The 26,034-nt window shown below is 33.1% G+C and overlaps 2 protein-coding genes across 2 annotated transcripts in view; both read right to left on the reverse strand.

Moving 5' to 3' along the window:
- LOC127175047 (oocyte zinc finger protein XlCOF15) overlaps positions 1 to 26,034 on the reverse strand; it is a 217,168-nt gene that overhangs the window by 123,682 nt on the left and 67,452 nt on the right. The window lies entirely within an intron of this gene.
- Positions 1,061 to 18,027, reverse strand: chp1 (calcineurin-like EF-hand protein 1). The gene is made up of 7 exons (XM_051125889.1): positions 17,703 to 18,027; positions 12,346 to 12,418; positions 9,320 to 9,400; positions 7,194 to 7,321; positions 5,765 to 5,826; positions 3,827 to 3,949; positions 1,061 to 2,753 (listed from the first exon to the last, which is right to left on the reverse strand). Exons 1-7 carry the CDS (start codon positions 17,767 to 17,769, stop codon positions 2,700 to 2,702), a joined length of 588 nt encoding a protein of 195 aa, XP_050981846.1. The 5' UTR covers positions 17,770 to 18,027; the 3' UTR covers positions 1,061 to 2,699.

Consider the following 26,034-nt stretch of genomic DNA (forward strand, 5'->3'; position numbering starts at 1 on the left):
CAATACTTTTGTATTACCATACAAAAAAACAACAGAAAAACAACATATGCCATTTAATGGTAAATTCTTGCGATACTGTACAACAGAAAGTGCTGTGGTAATCCTGTCATATTTAGCTACGCTCATTTGTTGTGTGGTAAATTTATGTTGTACTGTTGCAGTACTACAGGATTACCACTGGACATTTGCTTCCAGTATGATTAGCATATAACTAGCATGTTGCTAGCATTATTATCAAGTTACTAGCATGTTGTTAGCATGATTAGCATGTTACTAGCATGTTGTTAGCATGATCAACAAGTTACTAGCATGTTGCTAACATGATTAGCGTGCTGTTAGCATGTTTCTAACATGATTAGCATGTTACTAGTATGTTGCTAACACGATTAGCATGTTACTAGCATGATTTAGATAGCTAGATAGATTAGAAATATTATAGTGGAAGCTTAAATGAATCTAAATGGATTAGAAATAGTACATAGAAGGGAAGCTTGATTGAGCCTCAAGGGATTCTGGGAGTTTGAAGAGTGTTGCTCATTTGAACAGTCCGTCAGTGTAAGTCTATGGGATTTTTGGTGGTTTTGATAGTCTGGTTTACGAAAACTGTAAGCCTGATCAGTTAGAAAAGATAGAGCACACCGAGTCAGACCAGTCTGAAGTTAGGGTTAGGTCTGAGTTAGGTGGTTCTAGCTTGAAAGCTCTAGGAGGAGACAGATACCGAAATTTGGCTCAGAATAATAATAATAATAATAATATTTCTAAATAGTAGATCAGTAAGTTGGCTTTCTCAAGTACAGTCACGCCCAAGGAAATTACACAGAACAGAACATCCATCAGTAAAATAATTGCTCAAAGATTAGCTCAGATGACATCATGTCTAAACTGAACATGTAATTTCCAAATAAGCATGTAAGTGCTTTAAAAACCCAAATGTCCCAAATGACCCAAACAACCTGCTTTTAAATCCTATCATAGCATGCTTTCACTATGAGCGTTCTAGGGTATCCACAAGTTTTTCAACCTGGCATACTGCAAGTGGAATCACAAAACAACAAGGAAGTATGGCACTTGTATTTATTTGAATCAAAACCATACATGACTAAAATCACAGAGTCCACATCTGAAGTGTATTACACGATTATTACATCACATCGAATGAGTTCACAAAATTTTTGTTCTGAGGAAAGGCTGTATAAAACCTTTTACACGACAACTCCCAGTCAAACTCATTCAAGAAATCTGTACATAGAATCCGCAAGAAGCGCTGCAAATTTTCAAGTACCTGTGAACGATGTGGATTTTATTGTGGAGTTGATAATCAAATCAGCAGTGTTTACATCCGTTAAGGACGTGGGCACGTAACTTCGATTTTGTTCATAAAGCGTTAGAATACAACAGACTGTTGTTGCCACCCTGATCAATTTAAGCGTTCAGTCAACAGTTGAACAACTGAGCGAACAGCACAGTGATGCAGCAAAGGAGTGACTTTATTCCAAGTACCCTTCTTATAAATAATGATGTAATGACAACTCTGAGAACATACGTCATATGGAACAAATCACACCAAACACTAAAGCACTGGTTAGTTTAGAAACTGACTAGACTGAAAGAATGTGAGTCGAAAAGATAAAAGGAGTCATCGCCGCACCACTACACAGAATTGCAAAGATTTTTTTGAAGGAAGTGAGTGTTTTGGCTGTGCAAAATACTGTGGGATTGCCAAAGGGTTAGGATGTTTTAGATTCTTTTCTGGCTCATGCACCACTAGTTTCCATTACATTTTGGTCCCTCTATATCTCAAATCCATCCTTAAAATGCAAGTCTAACAGATTTTTTTAACTATCATCTGCCAGAAAAAAAACATCTAAGTAGATCAGATGAAATGTGCACAATTCAATTTGGTTTGAAACGCATCCTGTATTGTTTAATGGGTTTTGGGTTAATATTTCAGATAATGTTATCATGTCAAATTTGGATGCTTAAACATTTTATTTTTGCTTCATGTTTAAAAATTAAATCTGAGATTTGACTATGCATACATGATTTTAAAAAAGCGAGTGTTGAATAACTTATCACTATAAATACTCAAATGACCTGATTCTCTTGATATTTAGGCATTTAACGAAAACACCCCACTGCACTGGAAAATACATTTTTCTGAGTTAAAAGAGGCATTTAGCTATTTCACTCCCTCTGACATGCTGACTCACGCCATTATTACATTTCATTACGCCAGAAAGAAAACACTCTTATGAAAAGAAATTAATTATGAGGTATTTCTGTGGGTGAAATATCATTTTCATGGATGAGAAGAAAAGTTTCTTTAAAAACTCATTTATTACAGGAGTATCAGATTTGGCCTTTAAGATGAGCATGACGAAGCATCTGTCAGTATCAATACCAACGACATCGTCCCCATTTGGAAAGTCTGAATTAGCTGTTTTCACAGCTAGAATAAATATGATTTCAGCCTATGAGATATACGCCACGGTGACTTTTCATAATAGCGAAGGCACTGGACCCGCCCTTTTAAAGCAACGACAACTCAAAAGTGACAGATGATTAGAACAAAGTAACCATGTCAACGCAATTATGTTTATAAAGGATGAATCAGCCCATAGAGAGAAGGTTTGGGGGGGCGTGTCTTATCTCTATTGACACTGATAGTCTCCAATCAGAGCTCAGAACGCGTTTGGTTTTCAGTGAAGGAAGCGGATGCTCATCTTCTGCTCGACGTCTACTTTTTCCAAAACCTGAGGAATAAAAAATGTTTGAAAATTAAATCACCCAGAAACTAATTTTGGAATCATTTAATCACTTTCATGTCATTTCAAATCATTGCTTTCCTGAGGCAAAGAAAAAAAATGTTTTATGAAGCATTACATCACTTGCTCACCAATAGATCCTCTGTTGTGAATGGGTGCCGTCAGAATGAGAGTCCAAACAGCTGATAAAAACATCACAATAAACAACCCACACTACTCCAGTCCATCAATTAAAGGAGAAGTTCACTTTTAGAACAACAATTCACATATAATGTACTCATCTCCTTGTCATCCAAGATGTTCATGTCTTTCTTTTTTCAGTCGTAAAAAAATTATGTTTTTCGAGGAAAACATTTCAGGATTTTTCTTTGTGCCCTGAGTTTGAACTTCCAGTTCAAATGCAGCTTCAAATGATCCTAAATGTGGTTGCAAACAATGCCAGCCGAGGAAGAAGGGTCTTATCATTTTATCAAATTTTTGTTCTGGAAGTGGACTTTTTCTTTAACATCTTGTAAAAATCTGTGTGTTTGTAAGAAACAAATCCAAAAAACTGTCTGAATCAGAAGAAAAATATGCACAGATCAAGCCTCATTTACAAGCCAAAACACGCCAAAGTTTTGGTGAAAATATTTGGGTGGATTTTGATATGAGAAGAAGCACAGGTAACAGACTTTTTCAATGAAGGAAGCATTATTATAGATTATGGACTTATTTTGGCCAGCAGCAATGGTTTTAAGTTAAAACACCTCTATGATTGATTTGTTTCTTACAAACATACAGCTTCTCACTACACAAGATGTTCATTGATGGACTGGAATGGTGTGGATTACTTGTACATTACTGTGATTTTTTATCAGTTGTTTGGACTCTCATTCTGACGGCACCCATTCACTGAAGAGGATCCGTTGGCGAGTAAGTGACGTTATGACAAATATGCCCTAATTGCTTCCGATGAAGAATAAACTTATCGTTATCTTGGATGGCCTGAAGATTACTAAACTTTGGATTGTGTGTACTATTCCTGTAAGTGGAACAACAAATACTGTTTTTCCAGGCATCACCTTGGTGAATTCGCTGAAGGAGATACACATGTCTCCGTTAGTGTCAGCTTCTTGGATGGTTCTATCTGCGATGCTTCCAAGTTGCTCATCAGAAATATTCACACCCACCATCATTCTCAGAACCTAGGAAACAAAAGTGAGAGTCAGTTTTATTTATTTTATTTATTTTCCACTGGTGCCATCTAGCAGCTCAATAGCAGACTGCAATTCTCTATGCATGCACTTTTTTAAACTACTTATTTTATTAGAAATCAATCTCCTGAGGATCAAAAAGACCACCTACTGAAACAAAGCTGCAAAAAAGGTTCATACGGGATTTTACAATGTTAAAATTAAAATACAACCATGACATTTCCAAGCATATTAAGTGTTGGCTCAAACAGTAATAGTACAGTAATACAAGTAGGATACAGCTGAAGTCAAAAGTTTTGCAGAATCTGCAAAATGTTACTTATTTTACCAAAATAAGAGGGATCATACAAAATGCATGTTGTTATTTAGTACTGACCTAAATAAGATATTGTTATGATATTTAGACAAAATAAGAAAAATACACACATCCTCATACTGTTCAAAAGTTTACACCCTTGGCTTTTAACACATAATTTTTCCTTCTGAAGCAAAGGGTTGCAGAAAGGGTTCAAATACACAAAAATGCTAAAAAAAAAAGAAAAAAAAAAGAAGAACTTTTCTAAAGAACAGCAGGCAGTTTAACTACTGAGGACAAAAACAAGGGACTCATGAACAACTATCACTAAACATAAACATAAAAAAAACAGCTGTGGATCATTCAGGTAACAACACAGTATTAAGAATTAAGTGTATGTAAACTTTTTATTTTCTCTTATATGTGGACTATATGTAAATATCTTTTATGTTAAATATCTTAATTAAATAAAAAAAACAAAAAAAAAACATGCATTTTGTATGGCCCCTCTTATTTTTGGTAAAATAACATTTTGCAGATTCTGCCGGGTGTGTGCAAACTTTTGACTTCAACTGTATATTACTGTACACAGGTTTCATTGCATATCCCTCCTTAGAATTCCAACATATATTCAACAATATCTCTGAACAACTTCATTTCATCTTAAATATTAATTTCATTGTGTTTTGATTTGTAACTCCATCACAACGTACAAAAAGCTTTACTAAGAGGCCTTTTAGTTAAAAACTATATTGGGAACAACATACCTTTTTAAGTGGAGCAAAGTGCTGTTTATTATTTTATGCGTGAAAATTTGTAAAAAAATGGTATGTGCAATTCTAATGGTCTCAAGAGTGGAATTTATAGTCAGAAACCTGAATATAAATGAATACTATATATATATACACACATTTATATATATTAACTTTAGGGGGTAAAAATATTTTTTGTTAAAAAAATATTCCCTACATAATCCCTAAGCATTCCCATGGGCTTGTAGAAAGACTACACATTTTAATGATAATTCAGAAGTATTTTGTGGTGTTCATTGACTACATAACAGTATAAACAAATTTTATACATTTTGCATTTGAAAAATACAACAAACCTTTCATAGGTGTGTTTCATTTGACAATCTAGTACTATGTAGAAGCACAGAGACGTCCAGATTAAAATATAATAGTAGTAAAAAAATGTTCAAGCATTTCCATATTTAACAAGAAAGTAAAAAATAATATATCCCTAAAATTCTAAGTGATAATTCTATTTCTCATGTTTGATAGAAAAGTATAAATAATATCTCCCTCAGTTTCCCTGAATTTGATCTTCTGAAATCCAGCTACAATGGAGATTCCCCGTCTAACAAAGCGTCTTCTGTGAATTTGAACAGCTGGTTTCAGGTGGCAAGGGCAGGTGAGTCAACGCTTCATTGTTCAGACGGCACAAAGTGTTCTTTTGTCTCGAGTGTCAGAGCTGGGTGCAGAACTTTTCTGTTGTCATGATTCTCTTACCTGTAGGAGTTCATCCCTGGAGATCTTGTCGTCTCTGTCAAGGTCGTATAACCGGAAAGCGACTGTGAAGAAATAAGAGAACACCAAAATATTATGTAAAGCAATAAGTTGCAACACTACATACTAAATAAACACACTGCAAGGCCTGGTATCAGAGAACAGGTTTCATGAGCAGAGATTAGAAGCAGCTAAAACATGTTTTACAGGACCAATAAAAAGAGTAAGTTTAAGACCAGGATCGGTTTCCCTTTGAGAAATGACATTTTGTCTGCTTTTAAATGCTTAGAAGATACTCAAGTACACCTACAGTACAGAGTGCAGTGCACGCATTACGTGAAATCTGGACTAGTTCGTGTAAGCATTAACAGTGTGTTGTGATATTGATAAATGTGATATTGATTTTTTTTACAACAGTTCAATAGACAAGAATGAAGAAACTTACGTTTTAGACACCATATTGGCTGTTTTTCCTCTATTTCGCCAACAAAAATCATTCCAAACACAGCCACAGCACTGTTTTGCATCTCTGAGCAACATGACAGTGTTTTGTTCCTGAATGATTCAACTGTGTAATGATTCGGTTCAGTCGCAATGACTCACTTATGAACTGTGACTTGCTGCCACCTACTGGCGGTTTTTAATACCACACTTAAAGTATCTTTTTATTATTTCAATAATTTAAAATATCAGTATTCAACATTTTATGTTTAAAATATCAAAACATTTTTTTTTGCATTTGTAACTGCAGGTTAAATGCATTCAAGACCTGCATTGAACAGTGTGTAAATACATCTAAATGCCACTTAAGATGCTTCTTCTGCACTGCTTGGATGAATTTTGTTGATACTGATTTCATTTGCTTAGTAAGAATTTGACTCAAAAGACGCACACTTTTAGAAAAAAAAAAGGCTTTTTAAAGGTTAAAATGCCTATAAAAGGTAAAAATAAATTTAAACTTTATTGGAAAAAATGTATTTCTATCAGTGATATCAGCAATATAACACACTCAGCAAAATATCATCTAATTATCGTTATTGATAAAATCCTTGGTAATACCGAGATATTATTTTTGGTCAATATCGCACACCCCTAGTCAATATTTATGAAATCTGTATTTTCTAAAAATAATTTAATGGAGATTTTATTTGTTCTATTGTTCATAAGTCTAGATGTCTTTTATGCTCACCAAAGCCAGATTTGTTTCATCAAAAATACAGTAAAAACAGGAATAATGTGAAATATTATTACAATTTTGAATTGCTCTTTACTACTTGAATATTTTTGAAAATGTAATTTATTCCTGTGATGCAAAGCTGAATTTTCAGCATCATTACTTTACATAACTTTTCTTATTGTTGACAACAGTTGCGCTGCTCAATATTTTTGTGGAAACAAACTAAATCCGTGAGGTGTTATAAAATTAACTCACAAAGGAGTTTGTTGGTCCTGCTGTTGAGCGGCTCGCCAGTAGTCGGATCTTTGTTTTTCTCGTTATCCTCCACAGGACGGAAGTGAGCCAGAGTCCTCATGAACCCTCTAAAGTTCACTTGATCCTCACTGAGATACATAAGAGAGACACAAAGACACCGAAAGACTTTTAAACGGATGTTGTGTTTACCCAGACCCATACTGGTATTCGGCTGATGTAGTTTTAATCTCTTCAGGCCCAGACATTGCTCCAGACAAGCTCTCTGATGCCTAAACATGGAAACTGCTGTCCTACTTTAGACTCCTGCTTTACAGTGTTTTTCACTGACATTCCCACAAGGTGGTTTCTTCATACTTTCAGGAATTTCTGCCCTACGGTAACATTCAGACACTTGAACCCAAATAAACCACGAAGAAACCAACAACCCATGTGACACCACCCACATGCTGTGTGTTTTAAGAGAGTAATGATAGAGTTTGCAGAAGTTACGAAACGTTATATCATATAGTAACATAATCTTAGCCACAAATTTAGACAACCTACCGATATGGAAACAACATTCTCTGAGAGACGGCGACAAATCACCACCTTGGAATTATAAAGTTCTATTCAAGTTATTCACATATTATTATTCTGTGACAACTTACTTACATTATGTGATGTTTCTTTTGTAAGCTGTGTACATTTTGGGCCTTTTTTTATAAAACAAACAGGTTCTATCTACAGAAGTCTATAGAACACAAAAACTTTGAAGCTCAATATCTCAAAAGTGCTCAGAATGCAGATAGAACCTTATAATTCCAAGGCGGCGAAATGTTATACAAACGAGGAAGAATTTTTTTCGCTCAAAAGCAAAATAAAGATGAAAAAACAACAAAAAACTAAAATTATTTTGCATAGGGAAAATGAGTTTTAAACCCATAATATATTATGACATCATTTTCATGACCTTCAACCACATTTTCCCCCACTTTCATCATTGTTTTGAAAAATGTACACTACTGTTCTAAAGTCTGAGGTCAGTACATTTTGTTTTTCAAAGAAATGAATACTTTTATTCAGCTAGGAATCATTAAATTGACCAAAAGTGACAATAAAGATGTTTTTAATGTAAATATTATAAATTAATATAAAAAAAAAATTCTATTTAAAATAAACAGTTCTTTTAAACGTTCTATTCATCAAAAATCCACATTTGTCCAAATAAATAAAGCAAGTAGCACAACTGTTTTCAATATTGATATCAATATAATATTTTTGCGCAGCAAATCAGCATATTATAATATTTGTAATCGCAAGAATAAATTAAATTTTAGAACAGATTTAAATAAAAAAAGTCTACGTTTAAATAACATTTCACAATATTAGTTTTCACTGTATTTAAACGAAATAAAACTGTATTTGCTTGTTTAAAAATACAGTAAAAATGTTAAATATTATTACAATTTAAAATAGCTGTTTCCATTTGAATATATTTAAAAATATAATTTATTTCTGTGATGCAAAGCTGATTTTGTTAGCATCATTATCTAGTCTTTAGTGTCACATAATCATTCAGCTGCTCAAGAAACATTTTCTATTTTTATAAATGCTGAAAACAGCTGTGCTTCTTTCAAACTTTTATTCAGCGAAGAACCCTGAAAAAAATAAAAAATAAAAATCATTTTCCACAAAAATATGAAGCAATTTGTGTGGAAACTGCTTTTGTTTTGTAACAGTAGTGTGTAAATATATATTTATAATTAAAATTTATTTGTCATGAAAATAAATAAATAAATAAATAAATAGATAGATAGATAAATAAAATAAGAGTTAAATTAAGATTTATGATATTAATCCAAAATTGAATTTATTTATTATTTGGCTTTTGGAATGAAATACAGACTCCTACAGATTTATCCTTTTAACATTACCTATTTTGTATTTTTATTTAATTGTTTTCTTTCATTTATGCACTTTGTTGTACACTATATTCTTTGTACAAGCAGAAATACTCATTTTCTAATTTTCACTTTAGGTAAAATAAAAAAAAAGCATTACATTCAATCTGTGTGTATACACTATACTATTCTGGTGTGATAAAAGATCCGTCTGATGTTTCAAATGTCCTATGAGATGTTTCTCACCCCTCTGGGAAGAAGGCATTAATAATCCGATCACCGAGAGGATTTATGGCCAACTCAGGAATCCTCTGGAAGTCTTCTCGGCTGAGGTGGAGAAAAGAGAGAGAGGGAGGGGTTATCATGAGTTTCAGGTTTTGCACCCAGATACACCTATGGAAACGTGTCGGGTGCAAAACGACACTCAGAACATGTTTTCCTGTAATGAAGTAACGTGAGAAACCATGCGTTTTTTTAATAACGCAGTGAATATTCTTATAAAATGCCCTTCTTGAATAAAGCTCAGAGCAGTTTTCCTTAGCAAAAAGTAAATCTGCTGAAAACATGACATGGTTTGTTTGTTTTTCAGGCTTTTCATCTTGCACACGTCTCTCTGTGCTCTTGGGTTGACATTGGATCACATAATGTGCAATAAAGCAGGAAAGCCAGGAAAGCCTATCCCTAAATCTGCGAAAAGGGAACTTGTTAAAAGGAAACATTGACGTCTACCCTTTCATAAGGCTGATATGAGTAATAACACATACGATTACTGTCCAGACAGCTCAATTAAAAGCGGAATCCCATTACAATAATGAAAAACACAGTTTAGTAAGGGAGTCACCTTCTTGTGCACCAGGAAAGTCATGGAGTGACCTCTACATTCAGAGGACACACACCTCACCCTGATTTATGAGACTATTTACTGTTCAAACACAATAGCCCGTGTCTCTAATCTCAGTCTGACGGATGTTTAGGCTGACAACAAGTACAGCAGGTCATCAACACTGCTGCTGGGATTTTTTTGATACTAGTCATATCGCTGAGGACGTTTGTCGAACTAGCCATCATCTCAGCTGGTTTCAAACCACAGAGAATGTTGCATTTAAAAACAAATAATTATAACAAGAACACAAACTGTGACTTCAGCATATTTGGTAAACAGAATGAGTTTAGTTTCACAAGACAATCCTTTAGCAAAGTGTCAGTTTGCAAGTAAAAAGCTGAAGTAGAGTTATTATTATATACTACTATACAAAAGTTTGGGGGGTTGTTTTTGAAAGAAGTTTCTTATGCTCACCAAGGCTGCATTTGTTTGTATACAGTAAAAACAGTAAAAATGTGAAATATTATTACAATTTAAAATAGCTGTTTTTCAATTGAATGTATTTAAAAATGTAATTTATTTCTGTGACACAAAGCTGAATTTTCAGCATTATTACTCCAGTCTTTAGTGCCACATGATCTGCTGATTTACTGATCAAGAAACATTTTTTATGTTTTTAAATGTTGTAAACAGCTGTGCTTCTTTTCAACTTTTATTCAGCAAAGAATCCTGAAAAAAATACAGTAGTTTCCACAAAAATATGAAGCAATTTAGCGATTTTTGTGGAAATTGATATTGCTTTAAGGATTCTTTGCTGAATAAGTTAAAGAAAAAAAAGAATTTATTTAAATTTGAAATCTTTTGTGACATTATAAATGTGTTTACTGCATTTTTAATCAGTTGTTAGCTTCACTAATTTAAGGTTCATGCATAAAGTTATTTTCAAATATACAAACAAAATAAGAACTATTTTTGGTTTTAATTTTGTATTTTTCACTTCCAGAACAAAAATTTAGAGATAATTTACTCACCCCTTTGTCATCCAAATGTCCATGTCTTTTTTTCTTCAGTTGTAAAGAAATTATGCTTTTTGAGGAAAACATTTCAGGATTTCTCTCTCTATAGTGGACTTCTATGGTGCCCGTGAGTTTGAACTCCCAAAATGCAGTTTAAACGCAGCTTCAAAAGGCTCTAAACAATCCCAGCCGAGGAAGAAGGGTCTTATCTAGCGAAACAATCTGTTATTTTCTTAAAAAAATGTTTGAATGATATACTTTTAAACCTCAAACACTCATCTTGTTGAGCTCTGCGTGAACTATTCTGCGTGTGTATTCCGGTTCAGTACAGTTAGGCTATGTCGGAAAAACTCCCATCTCATTTTCTCCTCCAACTTCAAAATCGTCCCACATCACCGTTTTAACTTTTTTTGTAAAGAGCGTTTGATGTTCTTCACACGTGCACTTTGTAAATACTGGGTCGGTACTTCTGCAGCGATGTAGGATGATTCTGAAGTTGGAGGAAAAAATGAGATGGGAGTTTTTCGACATACCCTAACTGTCTTGAACCAGAATACATAGCGTTCAAGCAGAGACGAGCATTTGAGGGTGAAAAACATATAAATTGTATATATATATATATATATATTTTTTATTTTTTTTTAGAAAATAACAGATCGTTTTGCTAGATTAGACCCATTTAAAGCTGCATTTAAACTGCATTTTGAAAGTTCAAACTCTGGGTCACCACTGAAGTCCACTATATGGAAAAATATCCTGAAATGTTTTCTTCAAAAAACAATTTCTTTACAAGACATGAACATCTTGGACGACAACAGGGTGAACAAATTATCTGAAATAAACTTCTCCTTTAAGTATTTTTTATCAAATGCGCAACCATAAAGCATACTGCAATTCTTGTGAACAGTGTGTGAGATAAATGTGGTATAACTGCATTATTAATGCTGCATTTACCACAAAGTTTTAACCATCTTCAACCTTTCATCGATCGTAATCATAGTGTGTACAGAGGTCACTCCAGTTATGAGGACACACATAGAGGACATTACACAAACGACTTCAGCACAAGGAAACACATGCTTCTGAACTGAACCGTCCTTGAGCTCCCGTTTTACAAGGAAGATATGCAATAAACTCATATTTTTAGCAGTGTAATAGAAAAGATTCTTTCCTCGTGTTCAAAACTCAAATATTGATATAGTCATTCCTTAACATATTAACTTTAGAGCCTGAGGCTGGTGTGAATGTTTACCAGAGCACCGGAATACATTCAAACTGAGACTATCAAAGGATGCTCATTAAAAGCAAGCATGCAGACATAACCCAGCTGCTTGTGTAATGCCCATTTCCTCACGGGCCAAAGGTGTTGCAAAATCACACTGTTAAAGTTCATTATTACTTGACTCGTGTAACTCATAAAGTGCATGTTGTACCTGAGCACTCCGTTCTCTCCTTTATCGAGACTGTGAAAGCGGCTGTAGAGGCGAGTGATCTGACTGTGGGAGACTGGAACACACAAACAGGGCAAGGTCAGGTTAAGGACAGTGAACAAGTCACAGATGTGATCATCGGATTGACAGTACTGGTTAAAGCTTATCTGTCTAACACAGTAGAGATTTCTCAAATTAGCCAAGAAATAGTAAGCGTCTTATATATCGGAAAAGTAATTATCAACTTGATATCAGTGTAGACAGGAAGGAAACACTTTACAATAAGTCATCTTTTGTTAACATTAGTTAATGTATTAACTAACACGAACAATCAAAGATCAGTACATTTATTACTCTATTAGTGATTGTTAATGTTTGCTAATAAAAATACCGTCATTTAGTGTTTCCTCATGTTAAGTCAGTGCATTAACTAACGTTAACAAACACTTGTGATTTTAATAATGCTTTAATAAATACTGAAATGAACTAAGATTAATAAATGCTGTAGCAGTATTGTTCATTCTTAGTTCTTGTAAACTAATTTTAACTAATGAACATTATTGCAAAGTGTTACCGACAGGATTTATGAAACTATTTAGATGCTCAAGCTTAAATGATGACACAAAGCTGATCTTGATACTTATAATTTCTAATTCAAAAAGTACAAAAATACGAAAATGACAAAATATCCAATATCCGTCTGAACGTAAATAAAGTATTTTTTTTATAAATGAATTCGTACTTTGCATATATATTTTTGAAAACTAAAAAAAAAAAAAAAAAAAAAAGTGTTTTTTAAATAAACAAATACATTTGTACTTTGCATTTACTAAGTAAACAAATAAAGAAAGAAAAAACTAACTTAAAGAACAAAATGTGTCCAATATCCTGGAAGTAAATGAATATTCTTTTTAGAAATAAATTTGTATTTTGCATTAAAAAATAAAAAATAAATAAATAAATTTGTACTTTGCATTTATTTTTGAAATAAAAAAATAAATAAGAGCAAAATGTACCCAATATCCTGGAAGTGAATAAGCATAAAAATATATTTACATTTTTGAAAAAATATATTTGTACTTTGCATTTTTTTAAATAAATAAATACATCTGTAAGTTATAATTTGCTTTTTACAAAAAACAAGTAAATAAGCAAACATATACTGACCTTTGTTTGGACATTTGTTCTTTTACCATTTGTAAAAAAAAAAAAAAAAAAAAAAAAAATTCTCTGTAGACTCTGTAATTTAAATAAATAACTAAACTAAATAAAAGCACAATTTAAATGTACCCATTTAATAAGCATTTTTATGTATATATGTATTTTTAAAATAAATTTGCATATTCTTACTTTGAATAATTTTTTTAAATAAATAAATAAATACATTTGTACTTTATGATTTGCATTTTTTAAATAAGTAAATAAGCAGACATATAATGAACTTTGTTTGGACACTTGTTCTTTTATCATTTGATTTTATAAAAAAAAAAAATTCAACAAAACAATTATAAAAATGCATTAAATAAATGCAATTAAAATAATTAAATAAATAAATAAAAGCGCAAAATGTACCCAATATCCTAGAAGAGTTACTGGCTTACACTTACTGGCTGCTTTTCCTTCACTTCGACACAATTTAACATAAAAAGTAAAGAAATTATTATATAACAAACTGGACCATCTGTTCACCAGAGTAAAGCTGCTTCAGCAAGATATGCATTCATGGAAAGTGGTACACAAATAAACTGTTGTTTTCCTATTTTACCATAGTAAAGCCAATTACTGACCACATCAGTGGAAAATCGTCCGCAACAATTCAGTCTTTGATCAACACAGATTTAGAGTAAATGAAGTGAATGAATACAGAACAATCCCACATGATGAAGGAAATCACACAGCAACGTTCAGCCAACAGTTAAAACACAACCACATAAAGAGAAGCAGTGTGAAACCCTGGCTTCTGCCCAGTAGGTTTTCACACCAGAGGAAAAACACACACAATTACAAGGAGGAGTGCACTTAATGTGGCTTCAACGGTATGTAGTAAAATCCAAGGTTACAAACATGTAAAAAAGTTCATGCATATAAACTCTAAAATATTAACCGTTATTCAAAACAACTACAAAGCTCGACCTGCAGACCCTTTGGGCTTGGTTTGTGTGGTCGGCAAAATAAAGACTAACATATAACCCATACAGCTCCAATAACGTATAAACCACCGTATCCCCAGTCTATTTCTAGATGTTGTGGGGGTGGACGCTTCTCTTCCTGCGGTTCATCAGTACAGAAGGCCGAAGCACTGAGATGGCAAAAATCGGAAAATGCTTCTTTTCTTGGCCCTCACACCACTGATCGCATAACTTTTTGTAAACCTCTAATTAGGTGTAAACAAGATTAAAATCAAGTTATTTTCATCAGCGCAATGCAGATTATCAAACATTCATTCACAGTGATGCTATAAAAAAAACAATTTGGGTTTTGCAAAGAACCTTTCAGTGAACAGTTCTTCAAAGACCCATTTTTTCATAGCATAAAGAATATTTTAATAGTCTGAAACACCTTTCTCCACTATAAAGAAACTTTTATGCAATGGAAAGATTCGATGGATGCTATATTAATGTACGGCCTGATTAAAATGAATTAAAAATGTTTGACAGATGCAAATCGTCATTTAGGTTATTAATAAAGCATGTTTCTTTGTTTTTCACTAAATGAAACAAGGAATATGTTTAGCATTTTGTGTTTTTATAAAACTAATATTACAATACACAGCTATAAACTATTGTAACGCATTAAAGTCACAAGGTAATTTTTTAAGTAATGACAAAACATGTCTTATCAAAACACTCATCCCTACACAATCAAACATTAACCTAAATAAATAGGACAATGATATAATGATATAAAATAGGACACTGACGGTAACATAACGGTAACAATTTTCCAAATCCCATTTCCTTGTGTTGACTTAGTGAAAAACAGCATGAAAACATGCCCTGATTATTTACTTTTTACCTTATTTTACTCATAGTTTAACCATGCACTGACTATTTGACAGCTTTTATTTGCATCTGTCAAACTTTTTCATACATATGTTCAAAAGTTATGATTTTTTATTCTGCATTTCAAGTAATATTAATCACACTACAGTTGAACTGTTTTGATTAAATGACAATAACTCAAAAAATACAGCTAACTAACAAAATAAAACACACAAAAAACATAACACAATAAAAAACACGATTCATAAAAATTATTAAAACCGAAGTTTTCTGTTTTTGCAAATGAAATAACTAAATAAAAGCGCAAAATGTACCCAATATATATATACATTTAATACATTTGTACTTTAATTTTTTAAATAAATGAATACATCTGTGCAAACATATACTGAACTTGAATACACTTACACTTCTTCTTTAACTATATAATTTCATTAAAAAAATGTTTATTATCTCAGCCAACCTCATGAGATGCATCCTGGGATGCTTTATGTATACTAGACACTTACTGGCTGCTTTTCCTTCACTTCATAAAAGTGTGTTTTGTTTTTTTGTGTGAAATAAAACACAAAAAACATAACACAAAAAAAAAAAAAAACATGACTCATAAAAATGAATAAAAACCGAAGTTTTCCGTTTTTGCAAATGAATGCTTTCTATATACATATATACATATACATGTATGTGACCCTGGACCACAAAACCAGTCATAAGTAGCATGGGGATATTTGTAGAAATAGCCAAAAATACATTGTATGGGTCAAAATTCTCTATTTTTCTTTTATAGCAAAAATTAAGTAAAGATCATGTTCCATAAAGATGTTCTGTAAATTTCCTACCATAAATATATCAAAACTTATTTTTTGATTAGTAATATGCATTGCTAACTGCTTCGTCTGGACAACTTTAAAGGTGATTTTCTCAATATTTTGATTTTTTCACCCTCAGATTCCAGATTTTCTTGGGCGAATCCTATCCTAACAAACCATACATCAAGGACAAGCTTATTTATTCAGCTTTCAAAAAACTGACCCTTATGACATGGTTTTGTGGTCCAGGGTCACATACGCTACAGTACTTCTAATCACAACATTAAGCGTTATTAAATATGAATACTGTAAAGCTTATTTATATGTAGGTCTAAGACACTTTTTCAGTGACAATAAACACACCAGCAGCTTCTGAAAATACAAGATATTCATCTGTTGCCTTTCTATACACATACACACACCCCACTCATATCACAATGCACATACACACCAGATCATCGCCCCAAGTAAGAGCCGGTGCCATCCAGTCTGATTATGAAACCTCTACCAACAGGCAGATGAGCTGAATCAAGTTAGTTATATAGGTAGTTGAAGCAAAACATGCTTTAAGCTTCTTATTAACCAAAAACATTTTTTTAAAAAATTATAACAGTCTATAAGGAAGTGTATTTAAGACTGTCATAACAACTAGTTCACAGCCAGCAAGAGAGAAGGAATAATCACTCTTACTTTTCATATTTAAACCAATCTACAATACCAGGCAAACGTTTTTTGAACAGTAAGATTTTTCATGTTTTTTAAAGAATTATCTTCTGTTCACCAACCCTGCATTTATTTGATCCAAAATACACCCAAATTAAAAATTATAAAAATTAATGCTTTTTTTATTTTAAATTGATCAAAAGTGATTATAAAAACATTAAAATGTTACAAAGGTTTTTGTTTTTTGAGCAACATATCTGAATATTAGAATGATTTCTGAAGGATCATGAGACTGGAGTCATGATGCTAAAAATTCAGCTTTGAAATCACAGGAATAAATTACATTTTAAAAAATATTTAAATAGAAAGCCATTTTTTAAATAGTAAAAATATTTCACAATTTTACAGCTTTTGTTGTACTTTGGATCAAATAAATGCCGGCTTGGTGAGCAGAAGACACTTATTTAAAAAACATTAAAAATCCTCCAAAAAAATTGATTGTTAGTGCATCTTTTAGCAACTGAATTTAAAGTTATGATCGGTCTTAAAGGAAAAAAAAAAAACAGATGACTATCTTTTTAAAACTAGTCTAAGCAGTTTATGCAAGTTTCTAGATATTTTCCCATATCTCAAGAAATACAAGACCATACAAACTCCAAGCACAATCGTAACGGCACAAGATTAAGCAAATGCTGTTGAAATGGTTTTAGATGACGTATAGTCATATGTCACAATCACAGGATATGAAACACTTCCCAAAAAGTACTTCATAACAACTCCCCATTAAGGTCAGACAGCTGTTTTACATGTCATCATTGTCCAAAACTCTCTATCGATGTCTGTATAACCCAAACACACTATTAACCCACCCAAAACCGCTACTCACATCCAGTTTCTTTCTTGATTTCTTCAATGTCCTCTTCTCTGAGTAAAGACGAAGCTCTTGAGCCCATGATTGCTGTTTCTACTGTAGATCAGCTAGAGCTAACACATGAAATTCACTCCTTATCACTAAACACAGAGCTCTATAAAGCTGTCGGGGGAAAAGTCAGCCTTCACAACCGCCTGTCCGGCGTTGTCAATCTCCAGCTTCTTGTTTACAGCTTGATGAGACGCGATCGAAATCAAATCTAGTTGAATAAAGGAAGAGTTTGAAAGGCTAAGCTAACGGTAGGTCAAAGTGGCTCTACATGACGTCTGCAAATGCCGATTCGGTGTTTGTGTGCGGTGGACACGCCTATAGAATAACGTGCTATGATTGGTCGATGCGGTTGTCTGTCACGTAGGCGGGATTTAAAGGGCCAGGCGTGCTTTCTGCTGTTGGTAGAACAAAAAATAGTTCCAAGAAAGGACCGGGCGTGCTTTCTACTGTTGGTAGAACAAAAAAAAACGTTCCAAGAAATTGAGTAAAGAGGGTACGGTGTACCCTTTACAAAATTCACAAAGCGAGAACAGTACTAAAGCACTGAAGGATTATACAGAACGCCATTCAAAAGACAAAACCATATATACATTTGCATATACATCACATATATACATTTAGAATCTAAACATATTGTTTTTCTGTAATTTCTTAAAGAAAAAAAAAGTTTCAATCCTGATAGCCTATGTGGTACTTTTTAAATCAAATCAAATCAAATCACCTTTATTTCTGTACCGCCTTTAACAATACAGAATTGTGACAAGGCGGCTGTACAGTATTAAATAGGTAATAGTACATCAACAATGCCAAGGGCAACAGTAAACACTCAATAAAATAAAATACAATATTGTGTGAAGATAAAGTGAAGATAAAGTGTCCCCAACTAAGCAAGCCAGAGGCGACAGCGGCAAGGAACCAAAACTCCATCGGTGACAAATGGAGAAAAAAACCTTGGGAGAAACCAGGCTCAGGCAGGGGGCCAGTTCTCCTCTGGCCAGACACAGAGGACTCACCAGGTCCTGTGGTCCTGTGCTGACAGCCATCTAGGTGACGAAGTCTTCACTGGGGATCCGTCTCTGGGGCTCATCTAGTCGATGTGGTCTCCGCTTACATTCAGTGCTGTAGAGGTCGTCTCTAGGTGCTGATCCACCGTCTGGGCTGGGTACAGACTGGATCTGGAGGACTGCAATGACCATCTGATCTGGATACAGACTGGATCTGGTGGTTAAGGTGACCTTGGAATAAGAAAGAAACAGACTAATATTAGCGTAGATGCCATTCTTCTGACGATGCACTGAGTACATCGGGTGTTATGGGAAGTGTTCCCGGTTCCAGTTGACCTAATTAGTGCAGCCTAACAATCCTTTAACGGATTTGAATAATAGAAATGTGTTGATGTGTTATGTGTAAGCAAGGTTAAAGAGATGGGTCTTTAATCTAGATTTAAACTGATGTATATTATCCCTTCATTATAATCTTAATAATAAAGGATTTTGAAAGTCTAATAAGTAATCAGTGTTGTGTGCTACTGTAAGGTTAACTCTGCCTAGTTTAAATGTTTCAAAATGATTAACAGTTGAAAATATTAGAAATTTAGAAATGTTATCAAAAAGTAATCAAAAGTAATAAGTTACATTACTTTAATAAAGTAATTGAAAAGTTACACTACTTATTACATTTTAAATCGAGTAACTTGTAATCTGTAACCTATTACATTTCCAAAGTAACCTCCGTTAAAAAACGTAAGTATTATTATTATTAGTCTCAAATTATTGTATTACTTTAATAAGTATAATAATGTTTTTTTCTACCATAATAAAGGCAAATTCAGAAACCTATTTATATACCATTTTAGTTTTGATTAATATCTTGAATTGGCTATTTTTATTAGGGCTGGCAAACGATTAATCACGATTAATCGCATGCAAAATAAAAGTTTGAATTTTCCTAATATGTGTGTACTGTGTGTAATTATGTATATATAAATACACACAAATTAATGTATATATTTAAGAGAAATATGTTATTTATGTACACAATATTCGTATTTATATATAATATAAATTCTATACAAATTATAATAAGTACATATGCTTGTAAATATTTCTTAAATATCTACATGAATGTGGTTGTATTTATATATACATAATAATTACACACAGTACACACATATTTATTAGGCAAACTCAAACTTTTATTTTGTAGGTGATTAATCACGATTAATGGATCTGTAGTTTCATGATTGTTAAGATTGAATTTTTATCATTATACCACCACAGTGCTTTACTGTTACAAATACTGATCTAAATTACATTCCACTTTCATTTTGGTAAAGTATAAAATCAAACCTGAGCTTCCTCAATCTTATCACTAAACAGAGTTTGCGTATGTAACCACTGTTGTTGTTGCATTTGAAATAGGTCATACCATTATATTACCTGAGCAAAAGTAGGCCTAAGCTAGATAAACATGGTCACGGTAAAAACATAGCCGATAAGGTTTCCGAAGTGTAGAGTTCAGATGAATGGTAAAGTTTAGCCTACTTTCTTTAAACTTATGTTGCTCTGCTGTTTTGTGTTCATCTGCTTCTCCTATTTGCTCTTTTACATTGACTATCTATCTGTATAGACTTCCCAATCAGATACAACAATAATTTCTCAAGTAGTCTACTGATAAATTGAATATTCACTTCATTGGCATGTCCTATTGAAATGTCACCAACTGACCTGCAGTGAATTAAGCTACAAACTTGATCATAATGCACAATGTTTCCATCTAACATGCATTTTAAGGTGCAGCTCATCCAGTGTTGGGAAGGTTACTTTGGAAATGTAATAGGTTACAGATTACAAGTTACTTGATTTAAAATGTAATAAGTAGGTTAAGTAACGTAACATTACTTTTAATTACTTTTCTAAATGTCTAATATTTTCAACTGTTAATCATTTTGAAACATTTAAACCAGGCAGAGTTAACCTTACAGTAGCACTCAACACTGATTACTGTCAGACTTTATACATTATCACTTGAATTAAGATTATAATGAGTAAGGGATAATATACATCTTTATTTTGCAATAACAACTGGCTGAATGTGCATTATCTCACTTATTACACAGCTGCTTGATAGATTATTTAGATATTTTATTATTAGACAAGAAACACTGATCTGAGTTGAAATATTTGAACGCAAAGCTTCCATGAAGAAATCAGTTGCTAGCAAACGGCAAGTGGGACACAGTGCAGTCATACCAGTTTTCTTACACAACATTTCACCACATAAATAATTAAGTAGTAGTACTAGTTTGTTAGTTATTTTATAATCCATTACAGTGTACAAAAAAAAAAAAATGACAGCAGCTGCGTTTGTGTTAAACAATAGAGCAAGTCCACGATACCAGGATGACAGAATTAAGAGACGGTCCACATAATATTGAATTAAGCTTTAATATTTTTTTAGCCAACCAAACGCCAAGAAAAATTATGACTTAAGTTGCCCCCAATGAGACTGAGCGTTGTAATAATAATTAAATTTAAAGCACAGCCACCACAAATTCAGACTTTTTCCTTTTTTTTTTTTTACTTTTTTTTTGGGCTTTTTAATGCCTTTTATTGTGATAGGACAGTAGAGAGATGACAGGAAAGAGCTGGGAGGAGACAGGGGAGTGGGATCGGCAAAGGACCTCGAGACGGGAATCGAACTCGGGTCACCGTGAGCGCAGCTGTGCTATATGTCATAACAAGATCATAACATAAATAACATCACAAGAAATAGTTTAATAGCTATGATACTGGATTTGAAATCAAATGTTTGCATAGTTATGACAGAAAACACTAACATCTAACAATGCCTTGGAAAAAACTTAAAAAATAAAGTTTACGCATAAACTCAAATAGGAAATAAAACAGTTATCGAATAAGCATGTGTTCTATTCTGTGTCCTAAAGTCCTGAAACATTGGTATGTCATTTTAGAGCAGTCAATGCAATTTATGAAAGAAGTTAGTTAAATCTGTAAGTGGGGGTGGGTGTGTAAAAAAATTCAGATGTAATCCCCTTTGTAATCACTGGCATTTTTCAAAAGTAACTGTAATTTAATTACACAATTTTTCTCAGTAACTGTAACTAATTACAATTACATTTATTTTGTAATTAAATTACGTAATTTCGTTACATGTAACTAGTTACTCCCCAAATGCTTGTCATTTGAGTTTTTTAGACTTATGTTGTCTTTGGAATGTAAATATGGATATTTTATTTGTAAACATCATACTTTTTTCGCTTATTTCAGTTAAAGTTATAAACCTAGCGAGCTAAGCCAGTGCTGAGAGTGTCGTGTAAATATGAGACACGAGAGCGGAGGAGACAAACTGATTCAATTGAGTCATTTACGATGGAACCGCTACGATTGATTCAAACTTGTGACTTTGATTATTAAGTTAAAGCGATTCTCTTACAAAAACAGATTAAGCACAGAGCATTAAATTTTTGAATTTCAACATCGCTTGTAATGATTTTAAAAGGCACATACATTTGATTTGCGAACGACATACAGCGCCGTTGCCCTCTGGGTGTCCCGTGTTCGAATCCCGACTCGAGTGACCTTTGCCAATCCTGCCCCCTTCTCTCTCCACTTCGCTTCTTGTCACCTCTAATCTGTCCTGTCATAATAAAAAAAAAGCAAAAAAATAATCTTTAACTTTGAATAAAGAAAAGAGAGGTTTAGAGAGATATATTCTTTATTATTATTATTATTATTATTATTTTTAATTAGCTAGCAGGAAACACAAATTAAGGAATATTTTCCTATATTCTCTTTCAAGCAGTCAAACAGAAAGAAAAGTCACTTACAAAATGAGATTAGGAACATTAAAAAAATCAGACCAAAATTTCTCTGTGTTGGTACAAACAAGTCAGAAGAGTGACAAAAACATCAACTCACTTCAGTGTCTGATTCATATTATAATTACGTCCATTAGCTTTTTAGGTTTAGGCCTATAGTTTCCAAAGATGGACATTGCATGTTATGATTTTCAATTGTGTAGAATTTAGTAGGGACATGACATGTCCCTACCAATATCCAGCGACTACTAAATTTTCCATAGCAATAATTTTGATCAAACAATTTGTTGTCTGCCATTATGTCCCCACCAAGGCCAAAAACAAACCTACTCACTTGGCATATGGGGACATCAGACTTTATCCACTGCACAGTAGGAATGACCTGAGTTTACTCGTCCTATTTTACGTATTTAGAAATAAGAAATGAATTGCAATGCTTTGTAAACTAGAAAAAGTCTCAAGTCGTTATCAGTCGAAAATGAACTGGTCAGATCCAATCAAAGAGACTACTGTTTTATTATTAGGTAATAAAATTATTTTAACAGAGATTGCTGTGGCAGATCAATGACTATAATAATACAAAGACAGTTCAAATCTACTCTAGAAGGCAAAATAGTCTGAAGGTGATTTGAATGTAGTTGAACTGAGGGATTCGAGCGCCTACTAGAGGATTAACAGCGTCGTGAATTTGATTGGCAATGCTGCCATCTGCAGCATGAAGAGAGATGTGTTTGAACATGGATTACTGTCCAACAATCAAAATGTCAAAACATCTATTCGTTTAGATACAAGTATGCTTATTATTTAACAACCTCAACAACTATTAAAAAAAATCCACAAAGTTTAAGTGAATAAGTATCATCCTGTAATAAAAACAAAAAAGTAGTTAACATTTGAAGTGGATTAAAACCTTTAATCAAAGTTCAAAACAATATCTATTCTTGTCTTAGGACAACTTTGGATGAACTTTTTTGATCCATTTCAAATGTTGACTATACTGTGTATATAAACCAGAAATAAGAAAAAGAACAAAATCAGATCAAACCAAAGAGTAATAATAATAATAACTTTATTATTATTATGTAGATCTATTATTATTATTATTATACAATTTAAAGACATGGGTGAAACAAAATAACATTTAGCACAAAGTAGTTTTTATTAATACTAAATATTTGAAAACAAATGGGCAGAGACCATTAGTTTAGGGGTTTGCCACAGCATATGTGTATGGAGTGGGAGTCCAAACACTCATTACATGCTTTCATGCAGCTGGGTAAATACTGAGGCTGGTTGCTTGCCTGCACAGAGGCTCTCAGCTCACTTGAGAGACAGAAAGACCCTCTGGATGCTGCAGATTGAAGAAATGTAAAAGCTGATGTCCCATTTTCAATTCCATTCAGGTAGATATTAATTTCCCAATCATAATATGCAATAAAAAAAAGGAAAAAAGAAAAAGAAAAAAGTGACCACAAAACCAGTTATAAGTAACACAGGTATATTAACAGCAATAGCCAACAATACACTGTGTGGGTTAAAATGATGGATTTTTCTTTTATGCCAAAAATCATTAGGATATTATGTAAAGATCATGTTCCATGAAGATATTTAGTATTTAGATATTTATTTCCTACCATAAATATGTCAAAACTTAATGTTTGATTAGTAATATGCATTGCTAAGAATTCCGGACAACTTTAAACATGGTTTTCTTAATATTTGTTTTTTTTGCAAATCAGATTCCAGATTTTCAAATAGTTGTATCTCAATCAAATATTGCCACATCTTAACAAACCATAAATCAATGGATAGCTTATTTATTCAGCTTTCAGGTAATGTCCAAAATGTGTTTTAAATATATGCTATTTCATATATTGGCACACTGTAAAAGTTTTTTGGAACATTTTAAAGTATGTCGCTTACTAATTTTTATTTAAATGTGTTATGTTTACACATGCTACAGACAGCAAATAAAGTTCGTCGTTAAATGTGATATATGTGAATGTATTTTCTTGGATGAAAACATATGGAGGGCAAAATATATTTTTAAAATGCTTTTAAAAAATATATTTAGATTTTTAAATATTGTAGAAAACATATTTTAGCAAATAAATATTTTAGCCATTTATGTATAACTTGAAATATATTTAAATTTTTTTTTTTTTTTTTTATTATTTATTGTAGTTTCTTTTTTTTAATACATTTTTGTTGCATGGCAACATAATGTTCACGTTAACCAATGTATTAACTAATATTAACAAATGTGACCCTGGACGTCAAATAAGGGTCAATTTTTACATCATGTAAGCTGAATAAATAAGCTTTCCATTGATGTATGGTTTGTACAATATTTGGCCAAGATACAACTATTTGAAAATCTGGAATCTGAGGGTGCAAAAAAATCAAAATATTCAGAAAATGGCCTTTAAAGTTGTCCAAATGAAGTTCTTAGCCATGCATATTACTAATCAAAAATTAAGTTTTGATATATTTACGGTAGGAAATTTATAAAATATCTTCATGGAACATAATCTTTACTTAATATTCTAATGATTTTTGCCATAAAAGAAAAATCGATGATTTTAATGGGTTTTTGGCTATTGCTGCAAATATACCGGTGCTACTTAAGACTGGTTTTGTGGTCCAGGTTCACAAATAAGACCTTATAGTAAAATGTTACCGGAAATGCAAACAGCACAGGGCTTCAAACTTAGATTACAGTTTAGAAGATTCCAGGTAAAGAGCTCTCAACACTTTATTGAAACAGGTGGCTTTCCATTCCTGAAAATAAACTGATTTCAGGGCATGTAGGGTACCTCAGGCGCAATAAAAGAGCAAATGTCTCCTCCTGCCAAGAAATATCCAGAGCTGAGTGGTTGCATGACTTGTAATACAAAGCTTACCGTTTTAAACCCTGGGCCGGGGCCTGCATTTACCCGGCAGACACTCGCACGCAGCTACTCACGCGGGACAGGGAGACGCCCGCTGCCGGCAGCGCTGCCAGGCCGCACGGTTGTTGTTCTTGGACCTCTTGAGGGCAGGAGGGTTTCTCCAGCCCTGTAAAGCCACAGATGCTCTAATGAGTTCCAGCAGCTTTATCTGTGCGAGATCTTCCGTTCCGACCAAGAGCCCGTGGAGTGACGCGAAGCCGGGAAGCGCTGGGGGTCGGATGTCTTCGCTCTATTCCAGTTTATGGCTCTTTTACAGAACGGGAGTTATATGTGAGCGCGGAGGCATTTGCAAAATGATACTTTCTCCTCACAAACAGTCAGTCAATATGGATGGAAACACACTTGTGGAGTTCTGAAAGCACTCTTGTCTAAATTGCAGGTGCGGCAATAAAGAAGAGAGAGAGGAAGATGAAGTCGGCAACGCTGCTGTCATTTCCAATTTAACGTGATCTATTCAAAAGATGCATTCACATTTAGCCTAGTTCAGAATTTAAAGATGAATTTT

This window comes from Labeo rohita, chromosome 13 (assembly GCF_022985175.1).
Source record: "Labeo rohita strain BAU-BD-2019 chromosome 13, IGBB_LRoh.1.0, whole genome shotgun sequence".
NCBI classification, from domain to species: domain Eukaryota; kingdom Metazoa; phylum Chordata; class Actinopteri; order Cypriniformes; family Cyprinidae; genus Labeo; species Labeo rohita.